The 13,150-nt window shown below is 32.7% G+C and overlaps 3 protein-coding genes across 4 annotated transcripts; 1 reads left to right on the top strand and 2 right to left on the bottom strand.

The window, feature by feature from the left end:
• The first annotated feature begins 5,027 nt into the window (after positions 1 to 5,027).
• LOC106390210 (thiocyanate methyltransferase 1) lies at positions 5,028 to 7,180 on the top strand. 2 transcript variants are annotated; one of them, XM_013830625.3, is made up of 8 exons: positions 5,028 to 5,287; positions 5,471 to 5,601; positions 5,753 to 5,839; positions 5,918 to 6,018; positions 6,094 to 6,193; positions 6,324 to 6,370; positions 6,529 to 6,607; positions 6,980 to 7,180. In XM_013830625.3, exons 1-8 carry the CDS (start codon positions 5,191 to 5,193, stop codon positions 7,016 to 7,018), a joined length of 681 nt encoding a protein of 226 aa, XP_013686079.1. In that variant the 5' UTR covers positions 5,028 to 5,190; the 3' UTR covers positions 7,019 to 7,180. The 2 variants fall into 2 exon arrangements, with proteins under 2 accessions (XP_013686079.1, XP_013686080.1); XM_013830626.3 differs by having other exon boundaries at positions 5,176 to 5,287; positions 5,736 to 5,839.
• On the bottom strand, positions 6,368 to 10,313 carry LOC106390208 (polygalacturonase). Its single transcript, XM_013830622.3, has 4 exons — positions 8,607 to 10,313; positions 8,158 to 8,447; positions 7,844 to 8,072; positions 6,368 to 7,748 (listed from the first exon to the last, which is right to left on the bottom strand). The coding sequence occupies exons 1-4, from the start codon at positions 9,051 to 9,053 to the stop codon at positions 7,530 to 7,532; spliced, it is 1,185 nt and encodes a 394-aa protein (XP_013686076.1). The 5' UTR covers positions 9,054 to 10,313; the 3' UTR covers positions 6,368 to 7,529.
• A 58-nt stretch (positions 10,314 to 10,371) lies between these two features.
• On the bottom strand, positions 10,372 to 11,768 carry LOC106390209 (polygalacturonase). The gene is made up of 4 exons (XM_013830624.2): positions 11,403 to 11,768; positions 11,016 to 11,305; positions 10,690 to 10,918; positions 10,372 to 10,590 (listed from the first exon to the last, which is right to left on the bottom strand). Exons 1-4 carry the CDS (start codon positions 11,766 to 11,768, stop codon positions 10,372 to 10,374), a joined length of 1,104 nt encoding a protein of 367 aa, XP_013686078.2.
• Positions 11,769 to 13,150: the final 1,382 nt, after the last annotated feature.

Below are 13,150 nucleotides of genomic sequence, written 5' to 3'. Positions count from 1 at the left end.
ATTTAAGGCAGTGTCCATCGAGGAGAACCCAGACTCCATTCCCACCCGTAAGGTATAACGAAATACGTTCAAATTGTGTGAGATTCTATATATGTTATATCAAACTATAAGTTGATATTATATTTTAGTTTTATTACTTATATACACATGCATGTGATTAAAACACATAATTGTTTATTCTTCCGATTTAATATGTATCAAAACAGGGGAAAGAGAAGCTTGGGAGGTGGAAAAAGATCAACTGATCCAAGAGAGATCAGATCTTAATTACTCTTTAGTAAGAATGTTATATATGTATGTAATCTACCTTTCTGCTAAGAATAAAGTGAGTACCCTATTACTCTATGTAAAATATGTATGTGTGAATGTGATGATTATGGCGACGGCCAACATCTATGTAACGACGGTCGCCGATCTCTCTCCCCTTGTTGTTGTATCCTATGTTCCTCACTTTCATCTGGTGTTTATGATGTGTGTTTCAATTTAATAAAGTTTCTCCTTTCAGATCAGAGGTTTTTAATCTCTTGATTTGTGTGGAGTTTTGTAGAAAGATATTTGTTGGACTCGATCCTTTCAAAAACCTCATTAGAAAGATATTCAAAATAACTCGGAGAGCAATCTTGCGGACCAAGTATGGGCCGGCCATCAAAACCTATCTTTGAAGTGAAGCCCATGAAATCCCAACAGTAAAATACTCCCGTATAATCTAAATAGAATATCATCTAAATAGGTTAACATAAGATTGAACTGGACCCTAGCGCGGATTTGAATTTTCAGTTTTTGTTTATTTATTTAACTAGATAATGTATTTGTAATATTTGATGTATTATATTCATCAAGTAAATATTTTTTTTGGCATCTTAAACCATCTATTTACGATGAATATTCGATATCATATAAAAAATTGAACAAATAGACGTAATTAGAGAATTGTAGACGATATATAAAAATAATAGTTATTAATGTAAAATATGAATAAATATTATATTATGAGTTAGTATGGCATAAAATATTATAAATTAGTTATACATGTTTAAAGAAAATAAAATAATTTTTAAACTTCTATGAAAAATTTAACATATAAAAAAAGGCGATGAATTAGTCATCAAATTGTAAATAATTTCATAATTTTATTAATAATAAATTATTTATAGTCTTTGTTTTTCTTCAAGATAATTATTAAATGTCCATAACATTAATATGTTAAAAGACCATATTATGAAAGTCCATGTTGTAACCGTTTTTTTCCGGGAAGTGTAACAAAAAAAAATTACATTTAACTCTTCATTTTGTTTAAGTTTGTGTCAGTAAAAGATTAAAAAAAATCTCTCTATCTTTTTCAATGTTCAATTTGAAGTTTATTATGCGGAAATCATACGCAAATATAGGCAATTGGTTGGAATCTATATATCTTTATATTCTTATAAATTTTAAATTTATTGTTTCCTCTTCTGCAAGCAAATCAATTACCGAAGTAATAGATCAATTGGCTGGAATCAAATCTATTCTTATAATTAGTGTAATTATGGTTACAGTTTCTATATTTAATAGGTACATTAAAGATACGACATTGAAGATATTCTGTTTTGATTAATAGAAGATATTGGATTTTGAGTTTGTATTTATTGATTTGTTTTTTTATAAAGCTTAGAAAATCAATGGGATGATTGGTTGGTTGATACATCCTATAAAGAAAACGAAAAATATAGGTGGTTTGAATATTGTACATCGATCGATGCATGATGTAAGTTGACTATATAAAACTTGAACATGATCATTTCAAACTAAAGTATAGGTAGGTTATATGCAATTGTTATATTGTAGTTAATATATTTTAAATATTAAATAAGTCAAGTGATTCACGTTTTCGTAAAAATAAAATTGTCATACTCGTACGTAATAAGCTAAGTTAAATATGATGTATTTTTAGATTCATTTAATGACATTAAGTTTAAATTTGATTAAGGAAAACTCATTAATTTAACGGGAAAAGGCAAGCATTAAAATAGGTAGGTTTATCTAATGACATTAAGTTTAAATTTGATTAAGAAAAACTCATTAATTTAACTGAAAAAGACAAGCATTAAAATATGTAGTTTAATTTAATTCTCGGTGGCATGGAAGTGTAAATAAGTTAGAAAACTTAGGGGTATTTTTAATGGGTACTTCTCTTTTAATAATAGAGATGTTAGTAGTAGGCCTGGAACGGATCGGATATCCAGGCAATTTTAAGGTATCCGGATCCGGATTCGTATCCGGCGGATCCATAATTTTACTATCTTTATCCGGATCCGGAGTTCTCAGATATCCGGGTGTCGGATATCCTTCTAAAAATTGTAATATCCGGTGGATATCCGGATTTGGATCCTTAAAATAAATAAAAAATAATATTAATTTATATAAAAATATTAAAAATAATTTAAAATAAAAAAATATATAATGTTTTTAATTATTTCTATGTATAATATTACAAAATTTACATAAAATTTACATATACTATTATAAAAATGAAAATATATTAAATAAAGTTAGTTTTTATATATAGATATTACTATTTCTGAAATAGTTATTAATAAAAATTACGGATCTGGATGTCCGGATCCGGCTTTGACGGATCCAACATTTTACTATCCGGATCCGGATTCGGCCCCTCCGGATATCCGGATTTTAGGATCGGATCTGGATCGAATCTCGGATCGAATCTGGATCTCGGACCTAGTCAGTAGGAATATCAAATATGATCACATGTGCTTATTTATATCGTTCTGTATTCGACGTTAAATAATAAGAAGAGATTGAGACGTCTAACTAAATAAATTGTCGGATTTCTCATGCATCATTTTTCACGTTGGTTTATTTGGCACACCTAAAAGAGAATGAGACTTGGAAGACCGTCTCAATTCAAACTTTTGTATTTTTAAGTGTACTAAACTGTTGGATAATATCACCGAGTGGAAACTAGGCGTACAATGTTTTTAATTTATCTTATTGCTCTCTTGGAATGTTGTGCGGTCCCTTTATCTTTCTGACCACTGACCACTGACCACTTGTGACCTCAGAAAATAGTGGCCAGTGATGATAATTATCATGGAGCCTTAACATTATACTGAAGATATTATGATAACAACAATATCTTCTGAATAACTGAGGGATACTAGGGCCACTGATTCCACTTTCCAATGTTTCAGTGTTTCACCGGAATGAATGAAGAGAAATTCTTTAGGATACTACTTTTTAATTTATTTTCATAAAAATGTATTCAAAAAAAAATGTCAAGAATTTTTTTATTAAAAGGTAAATATACATTTATACTTTTAGATTAAATAATATAAACTTAAGGTTTAGAGTTAAGGGTTGGAGTTTCAAATTTTTTTTTAAAAAAAATTAAAATATTTAATATCAAAATTGTTATTTTGGTAATTTTTAATGTTATTTTGGTGAAAAAAACTTAAAAATGGCTATTTGAAAAAAATGACCATGAATAAATGTGTATTTATTCTCAACAGTTTGGTATATGTGTAATTATATATATATATTCTTTTCTCGGTCAAACTATATTTATTTATTTATATAAAATTAATTACAAGTATATTTCACAACCATATCATTTACCTGAATATTATGATAAAAATATCAAATTAATTTTATTGTTATTTTTATAAAATATACCAATATCATTATAACACAATATATTACATACTCAAATAGTTTAATAAAAATACTAATTTTATCTCGATTATTATATTAAAATCAAATATCACAAAATTATTTCAAAATTAGATTTATGTATGTCAAACGGTATTATCAGATATTACATAAGCCGTTCATCATCTTTACTTATTTTAATATATTTCTGTTTGTTTTATTTTCTTCTTCTTGTTCATGTTTTTTTTTCATCAACCTAGACCTATATTCATATACATGTCCAGAACAAAATGATTTAATTTTGTGCAGCAAGTGAATCAAACCTATAACATGTTAGCGTTTCAAACATGTCCTTTTATCATCCGACGACAAGGCCCCGAACGTTGTTTTTCTCGTTCATGTTGATTCAACTAATGATGAGTTTACCAGATGAAAAATCTAAACTATCTAGGTGCTCCGTTGAGAACACACATAAATGGACAAAACGCATCGAGGATGAAAGGACGTAAATAATGACAAAACTAGCTAACAATATTATTGTTCTTGCCTCTTGCCTTCTACAACTGCTCAGGTTTTTGCTTCCACATCGTCTTCAACAGACACCGGTTCTGAGATTCCTATAGTGGATATAGATATTATCCCTCAGCAAAAAGATAATAATCATGCTAAACAGATAGTTGAAATCTCTCCTGCTTTGGAACATAATTTAGAAATTGATGTTCATCATCTTTCAGTTCCTACAGTTGACAGAGATGATACTGAAAACCCACTGTATGCGACTTTATCCTCTTCTTCTCTTCTGCATTAGGAGAATCCACTGCTACACCTAACTCTTTCAACACTTTATCCACACCAGTAGACTCACAGTCTATTCCCACTACAACACCTATTATGGAGTCCTCTCCATCAAACATTATCAACTCTCTGGTTTGTAAAACTTTAGTTGTTGGTCACTTAACCACAACACTTAACCCTTGTGCATTTGAGAGTCCTTCTCGTTTCACGGTGTTAAGAGATGTGAATGAAGTTGTGTTAGAGCCAGCTAGCTCGCTCAGCTTGACAAGAGGTGGGAGCGAAACAAAACCTCCTACCAAATTCCAAAACATGGAATGGAAGACGGTTCGAGGGAGAGGAAAGCGTGGCTGTGGCCGTGGTTCTTATCACTAGTTACTATCTGTCATTGCATTGTTGGTTATTCTAGTCTCTATCTTTGTTGTTTCATAGATTGAGATTAAATCAAGTTTCATGCAAACTCTACCCAACTATAAGACTCATAGTCTTATCTTGTAATAGTTTATGTTTTTAATTTGAAAGCTTTTATTCAAAAAATATTATTGTTCTTTTTTTTGTCAACAAAAAATGGTAATATTCTTCAATTATTGGTTTCTTCTTGTTAGATTTATTGATAATAGTCTTAAAAAGATTTATTGATAATAATTTAAGGCCTCTGTAGCGTATATAAAATACACCGCATGTGTTTATATAGAGCTCTACAACTTCAATACCCACCCACCAAAAAGGGAAAGAAAAGGAGGAACCATAAAAATGGCTGAGGAACAACAAAAAGCAGGTCACAGCAATGGCGAAAACATCATTCCTCCTGAAGAAGTTGCTAAGTTCCTGCCTGAAACTGTTGAGGAAGGTGATTCATTCTTCTCTTAATATTTACCTTATACAATAAAAGCGTTTTAGGCCTTTGTCTTTACTGATTTATATGGAAAAATCATGGCGGATTTGTGACAAAAAAAAGTCACACTGATCATGATCATATGCTTCTTGATTGAATCTAGTGAATACATCTTCCATAACTAAGTAAAATAAACAGGTGGATGGGAAAAATGTTGGGAAGACGGGATAACACCATGGGACCAAGGAAGAGCCACACCTCTCGTTGTCCATCTTGTTGACTCTTCTTCTCTTCCTCTTGGCCGTGCTCTAGTCCCCGGCTGTGGCGGAGTTAGTCTTCTTCTTACTCTTCATATCTCTCTCTTTTTTTTCTGTTCAATTTAGAAAATAAAATACTGACTGAACCAAGATCGAAGCTAGTTTGAAATGTTCATAAGGTAATTACCCCTTTTTTGTTGTAAAAGATAATGAATGTGAGCAGGGTCACGATGTGGTTGCGATGGCAAGCCCCGAACGTTTCGTTGTTGGTTTGGATATTTCCGAAAGTGCCCTCGAGAAAGCTGCTGAGGTTAATCATTTTCTCACTAAGTTACGTTCGTCTTCAATTAGTAGAATAAATTATTAATAACCTCTGGATTACACATAGACTTACGGCTCCTCACCGAAGGCCAAGTACTTTACGTTCGTGAAGGAAGACTTCTTCACATGGCGTCCTAACGAATTATTTGACCTCATCTTCGATTATGTGTGAGTTAACCAACTATTTTAACATAATGTTAAATATAAGTATTTAATATTCCAATTAACTCATATAATTAACAGGGTCTTCTGTGCCATTGAGCCTGAGATGAGACCTGCATGGGCTAAATCCATGTATGAACTCTTGAAACCCGACGGCGAACTCATAACTCTCATGTATCCGGTAATAATTTTCATTTAATTTTTCGTGTGGCTATTGAATTATTTAATTACCTATATAATGCATCATGTATGCCCTATAATCATAGATCATGTGAATTATGATTAATTAGTTTGCGTTCCTTATTTATTAGATTACCGATCATGATGGTGGACCTCCCTACAAAGTAGCTGTATCTACGTACGTAACTATTCTCGTTCTTTTTTCTTTTTTTTTTCTGAAACACAATACGTAACTATTCTGTTAGTTATTCTTATATTTATGACTGATGAAAATCTGTAATTAGCTTAAATATTTAACTAAATATGTTAATTGTGCGTGCATTTCTTGAGGTTTAGCTACGAAGATGTTTTGGTTCCCGTAGGATTTAAGGCAGTGTCCATCGAGGAGAATCCATACTCCATTGCCACTCGTAAGGTACAAACACACTGCCTACATTGTGGAATGGAATAGTCAATAATCATAGAACTGATACAATTAGATGTATATTTGAAATCATATAACTAAGTTGTAAGTTTTTGGCTTTGATGTATATACACATCCCACTGCCATTATATATAGTACATGAATCTAGTACGTGAATTATAGTATAGACTATTTTTACATGATAAAAAAAACAGAACAAAAATTACCATCTGTATAAGTCAAAATGTTTTAGTATTTTTATGAAACTATTTTCATATAATACTCAATTAAGTGACTATATTCTAGCTGCATTAATTTTAAAGATACACTAATTGATTACTCATTCGATTGATATGATGTATTTTAACCCAAAAAATTGAGCAGGGCAAAGAGAAGCTTGGGAGGTGGAAGAAGATCAATTGATCCAAGAAAGCTCTCTTACTCTTCACTAAGAGTATTATATGATATTCTACTTATCTATTAAGAATGAATTGTGTTAGTTTACTTTATCTGCATTATATAAAGGTTGTATTTCTGAATGTGATGATTATTCAACCCTTAATAATAAAATAATGTTTTGTGATCCATTTTAATCTTTTTTTGCTCCAATTTAGAATTTGTTGCTTAAACTTTGGCCAGCTTATGTAGATCAGTGGATCGTTAGGCTTGGAATAGTTTAATTCATTAGGAAGGACCAATTGATTACTCAACTTAATATAAATCTTAACTGAATGCTCAGCTTCAACACATGAGAAACTAGAAATTCATATTAATATTTTGTACCAAAAAGTACAAATTAAACTTTAATAATATACATACGTATTTAAACATTAGACAGAACAACTCGATCATGGACGCAAATAATAATCTTGCGCCTACGACGGTGTAATGTCATCGTAAAACACTTTGTTACATACCCTTTAACTTCATCAAATCAAAGACAACCTTGTGGCATCACCACACCAGCCTTAACTCCTTTAATATTCTTACATTGTGAAGTAGCGGACCGACCGTTGAACGTTAGCTTAATATCATGCAATCTAATCGCTTGGCACGGATTACTACGACTACAATCAAACTTTAAAGCATGTTGCGTTCGTGACGTCCCTTGAATGTTCCTATACACAACCTGACTAATCTTCACCCCAGAACCCTACAATATATATTCAAACAAAACCAATCAGATTAATTCGATATATCATTCATTTGTTTAGCTTGGTTTAGGTTTCTGTTAATAATTATTTTTACCTGTTTAGGACAACCTTGATGAGTCGGACAATAGTTCTGATCAACAATGATTGGATTCTGAACGTTCTTCATGATCAGATTTTGAAACAAAACGTTCCTCACAAAACCTGTGCTTTGTCTAGCCCATGACTTGATCCGAACACCATTATCTGAACCCGAAAAAACAGAGTTTACCAACGTTATGTTCTGTACTCCAGCTTCCTTAGCATCTCTCCCTAGACTTCCAATACTGCCACAATGTAATATCATAAGAAAAAATCAGTATCTTCAAAATATATGAACCTTGCTCTTCAAGTTATCTTTAATTATCATACCTGATTCCGTGGCCTGGACCGCAGTTGAGTTTAGACATGTAGAGGTTACGAGTTCCCGGACCGATAGAGATACAGTCGTCTCCGGTCTGAAACGTGCTATCGGTTACGGTCACACCAGCAGAATTTTGGACGTGGAGGCCATCTGTGTTCGGACTTTGGTCTGGAGCTACTAACTTTACTTTCCCGACAACTACATTGTTGCAGCTGTTTATCACTAAATGTGTTACTTGACTGTTTATTGACGTTAGGCCGGTTACTACGACGTTGTTTGCCCAGTTAAACGTCATGGACTGCAACAACAACATCACAACCAAATATCAGAAGTGTTCATTGAGTTTTTTTTTTTAATTTATTATTGGTGTAATTATTAATTATCAAAAAAATAGCTGAAATGAATTTTATATTAATTTAATTAAAGCATTAAAAGTCAGTTAAATCGGTTGTCTTACTCTGGCTCCAGCAGGACAGCTCTTTCCAGATTTTCGACAAGCCCAAAAAGAAGCACCTCTAGCATCTAACGTTCCTCCATTGATCGAGATCCGGTTAACTTTCACGAACAAGATCCAATAACCGGAATTACCCAAACCACGGTAATCCGAAGGAGCTACAATGGTTCCATAAATCTGAAACGTGATTTTGCTACGGCACGGACCACGAAACTCCACCGGTTTTAGCAAGAAGCTCCCTCTCGGGACCGTTACAGTGACACTTGCAGCTGAACGGCAAGCCGCTTGCCACGCGCCGAGGAAGGCTTTTGTGGAGTCGGTTCGACCGTCGGGTTTAGCACCAAACTTAACGACATTATAGTTGTAAGCAGCCATTGATGTTCTCATAAGCAAGAAGCTTGAGAAGAACATCAGCAAAACAGCTAGAAGCTTGTTATTAATATGATCCATTTAATGTTTCTTACAAAGAGAAAGAGTAATGAATCTTTGTAGATGTCAGATTTGAAAGTATTTATGTTTTTGTGTTTTAGATGAAATGTGAGGATGAAGGAAAATTATACGGGTATGGCAGGTATTTATATGTAATTGTATATGGAATTTTTTGTTTAAATATATGTATTTGAATACGTTTGACTTTATTTTAATCATAATGCTAATGATTGTTAGATCATATGCTTGATTAAATTCAAATGAATGAAATGTACGGTTCGCATAATCGCATGTGATGATGATAAGCAGTTGTGAATTCCTTAAGCAAATAATGTTGATCTATGAACGAGAAAGCATGTGATCTTTGCGTGCTTGTTCACAAGGATCCATGTTCACTTGTATAATTTATTTAGTATTAATTTGAGTCGAGAATGTGAGATATTATTAAGTAACTGGTAATTGGCAAAAGAAATAAATACAAATTATGCAAGTGTCAGATGACTTTTCTGTTGGTCTTTGGTTTTGAATTATATTTAATATATAGACTTTCTCTAAGGTTGATTAAAAACCAAATACGAGGGCCAATGGATCAGATTTCATATATAGCATAATCTATGGCATGTGACATGTGGAGTGTGGAAATGTCATAATCAAATCACAGCCGTAGAAGAAGAAAAGCTACGAATCGTACGGCCATAAGCAGCATAAGTCAACAAAAGCTCTTGGAAAAATGGATGGGTTACTAAAAGTCAACCAATGTCAACTTACCAAGTATTAAGAACAGGTAACATGGGATATGTAATGTAAGATATATGGTCATTTAGGAGATTAACATATACTTAGAATAATTATCACATGGCCACATGGATTTACGTGAAAGATGAATGGACCGTTATCAGTGACGGTTAGTCTCAATTCTTTGAATGGGTTATATTCTGCAACTGGCCTTATGATATATCGTTTATTTTATTTTTGATTCGAATATGTTTGCTTGCGACCGAAGGTAATGTCAAAAAGCTTTACAAAGAACAAAGGGGAAACACATAGTTTTGTTAGTTTCTTGCTCAGAAAGAATCCGATATCTAAGAAAGGTGAAATGCCGAGTTAAAGAATAGTTATACGTTGAAGATCTAGATATTGTTTTTTTTTTTCATTTTTTTCCAATCATAGCAGAATTGGTAACAAGCATCGATCTGTCACACTGATAAACCAACAATCAAACTGACTGCTTTAGTTTTATTTCAATTCAGACCAAAGACTTCATCACATTCAAATTTGGATGAGTTTCAAAGGTAAAAAAAAACATCAAAGCAAAAAAAAAAAAATAACACATTAAACTTCACATACAATTCATTGGTACCACAACTCCAGAGGCTCCTCCATGAGCGTTCTTGCAGTAAGAAGTTGTTGCTCCTTTCATGTAAGTGAGCTTAATGTTTTTCAATGTAATCTCTGTGCAATGATGGCTTCCACTACAATCCAGTTTCATAGCTATTGGTGTCGTTGATGTTCCCTTTATGTTTGCAAAAGTCACTCCACTTATCTTCACACCAGAGCTCTATATATATGATCAATCATAACAAGTTACCATTAGAAAGAAGAATATAAAAGTACATATAAGAGACCTTAGTTACGTCAATTCAACTCGGTTATTTACCTGATTAGGGCAGCCTTTTCCACTAGGGCAATAGTTTTGATCGATGATTAGCGGGTTACCAACATTCCTCATTACCAGGTTTCGAAACTCCACATTTCTCACAAACCCTGTGCTCGGCCTAGCCCAACTCTTTATTCTTACACCGTTTCGCGTCTTGGTGAAAACAGAGTTCGTGACGGTTACATTATTGACACCTTCCTCATCAGCGTGATCCCCAAGACTCCCAATGCTGCATACAATTTACAAGCGAAACCCATGTTATAACTAGTGACTGACTGTTCTAGTACTAATTATATTAAGTTGATTGTTGTTAATAAGTTAGTTACCTGATTCCATGTCCTGGTCCACACAGCACACGTTCGATATAAATGTTCACAGATCCTTGATTAAGAGCAATGCAGTCATCCCCAGTTCCAATGACTGCCCCACTAATGGTGACCCCAGAAGAAGACTGGACGATAATACCATCAGTGTTAGGGCTTCTACTCGGCGCCCTAATTCTTATGTTCTGAATCCGAACGTTAGAAGAATGATGAACCGTGACATGCAGATTCTGGCTATTCAACGACGTAAGGCCACTTAGTAGAACATTATTGCACCAGCTAAACGATATAGACTGAAAAAAAAAAAAAAAACCATACTGAATAATTAATAAATATACCAATATAGCTTGCTAACGAACAACTTAAAATTGGATGTTGTTATAAACATACTCTTGCACCTTGAGGACAGTGGCCACCTTTCTTTCTACAAGACCAATAACCAGCTCCTTTAGCATCAATCGTTCCACCGTAAACCAATATCCGGTTTACCTTAGCGAATAGGATCCAATAACCAGAATTACCTATACTCCAGTAGTTTTTTGGAGCCACGAGTTTTCCATCGATTTTGAAAGTTATTATGTTCTTGCAAGGACCCCAAAAGACAAGATTTCGTACCAGGTATGTTCCACGGGGAATGTAGACCATGGATTGAGCCTCTGAGCCGCATGCTAATGTCCAAGCCGTCAAAAATGGCTTGGTCGAGTCTGTTTTCCCATCACCTCTAGCTCCATATAATTGTACGTTAAACGTAGTCATTGCAGTTGATGAGTTGGTAAGAAACACGATAGTAGAGAATAATATGATAGCACAAAGAAATGACGTGTTATTGGCCATCTTCACTTCTTTTTCTTCTAATTTTATAGATTTTTCTGATTATAATGACAAAGAACCTATTAGAATGGTCATTATATACAGGGAGAAGATACCTTTTGTATTAGTATTAAATCAATACGTGTATTAAGGACTAATAGACCTAAAATGTTACTTGATTGATTCAATGTTATTAATGATAAATGTATTACGGCTTTTGCGTGTGTACAGCTGTTCGAATGTCTATCGCATATAAACTATATATAGCAAACGAATTATACTGCCGATTTTTAGCTATACTAATATGCAGTGGTTTATTGAGTAATATGCAGTGGTTTATTAAGTTTCCTTTTCAACTTAAACCACTGACTCAGAAAATATATTTCTTTTGTTTTCTATATGGAAAGTCTATAAATTTGATCTATATCTTTCTAGATTTGAAAGAGTACTCTATGGCGCCGTTCGCAAAGACAGCGATGTATAAATTCAAAAAAAAATTGTCAAGGTTTTTTTTGTCAAAATATAAAATCAAATTTGGTTGATAACGTTATAGTTCTTATAAAACAGCAATATTAATCAAGTGAGATAAATATCTCAGACGACCAAATTTGATTATGACTATATCAACCAAATTTACGTGTGTGCTATTTTCACTCTTTTTTATCTGGTTATGAAAAGTATCTCAGAAGACCAAAAAATGGATTCCAAAATCCACAACCATTCATTACGTATATTATATAGACATAGAGTATGTACTTTGGTTCAACTGAGTGCAATGTGGATTTCTGTTAACAACTCAAGGTGGTTAAATAAAGTCTTGCAACTAAATACTGAATACTAATGGTCAAATTAAACACTTTCTGATTAGGAAAAAAACAACGAAAATCAATTATATCGGTCATATCTTTAGAGGCTCTCTAACCCAACTTCGTTTTCACTCTAAAATGAAGTTTGAAATAATAAATACTAGACCCTCACCCGCGCGCCAGCGCGGATTTGAGTTTTCGGTTTTTGGTTATTTATTTAACTAAATAATATATTTGTAATATTTGATGTATTATATTCACCAAGTAAATAATTTTTTTGGCATCTTAAACCATCTATTTACGATGAATATTCGATATCATATAAAAAATTGAACAAATAGACGTAATTAGAGAATTGTAGACGATATATAAAAACAATGGTTATTAATGTAAAATATGAAAAAATATTATATTATGACTTAGTATGACATAAAAGATTATAAATTAGTTATACATGTTTAAAGAAAATAAAATAATTTTTAAACTTCAATGAAAAATTTAACATATGAAAAAATATTATAT

This window comes from Brassica napus, chromosome C4, assembly GCF_020379485.1.
Source record: "Brassica napus cultivar Da-Ae chromosome C4, Da-Ae, whole genome shotgun sequence".
Taxonomy (NCBI): Eukaryota; Viridiplantae; Streptophyta; class Magnoliopsida; order Brassicales; family Brassicaceae; genus Brassica; species Brassica napus.
Note: the sequence above shows the minus strand (reverse complement) of the source record. Positions and strands in the feature narration are given on the sequence as shown.

Excerpts from the sequence above, each read along its gene's own strand:
- LOC106390209 (XM_013830624.2), bottom strand. The coding sequence starts at position 11,768 with ATGACTACGTTTAACGTACAATTATATGGAGCTAGAGGTGATGGGAAA. Across the intron at positions 10,919-11,015 it reads GGACCAGGACATGGAATCAG|CATTGGGAGTCTTGGGGATC; the intron begins GTAACTAACTTA and ends AATTGTATGCAG. Across the intron at positions 10,591-10,689 it reads GAAAAGGCTGCCCTAATCAG|AGCTCTGGTGTGAAGATAAG; the intron begins GTAAATAACCGA and ends TCATATATATAG.
- LOC106390210 (XM_013830625.3), top strand. The coding sequence starts at position 5,191 with ATGGCTGAGGAACAACAAAAAGCAGGTCACAGCAATGGCGAAAACATC. Across the intron at positions 6,194-6,323 it reads TCATAACTCTCATGTATCCG|ATTACCGATCATGATGGTGG; the intron begins GTAATAATTTTC and ends CTTATTTATTAG. Across the intron at positions 6,371-6,528 it reads TACAAAGTAGCTGTATCTAC|CTACGAAGATGTTTTGGTTC; the intron begins GTACGTAACTAT and ends CTTGAGGTTTAG.
- LOC106390208 (XM_013830622.3), bottom strand. The coding sequence starts at position 9,053 with ATGGATCATATTAATAACAAGCTTCTAGCTGTTTTGCTGATGTTCTTC. Across the intron at positions 8,448-8,606 it reads GCTGTCCTGCTGGAGCCAGA|TCCATGACGTTTAACTGGGC; the intron begins GTAAGACAACCG and ends TTGTTGTTGCAG. Across the intron at positions 7,749-7,843 it reads ATCAAGGTTGTCCTAAACAG|GGTTCTGGGGTGAAGATTAG; the intron begins GTAAAAATAATT and ends TATATATTGTAG.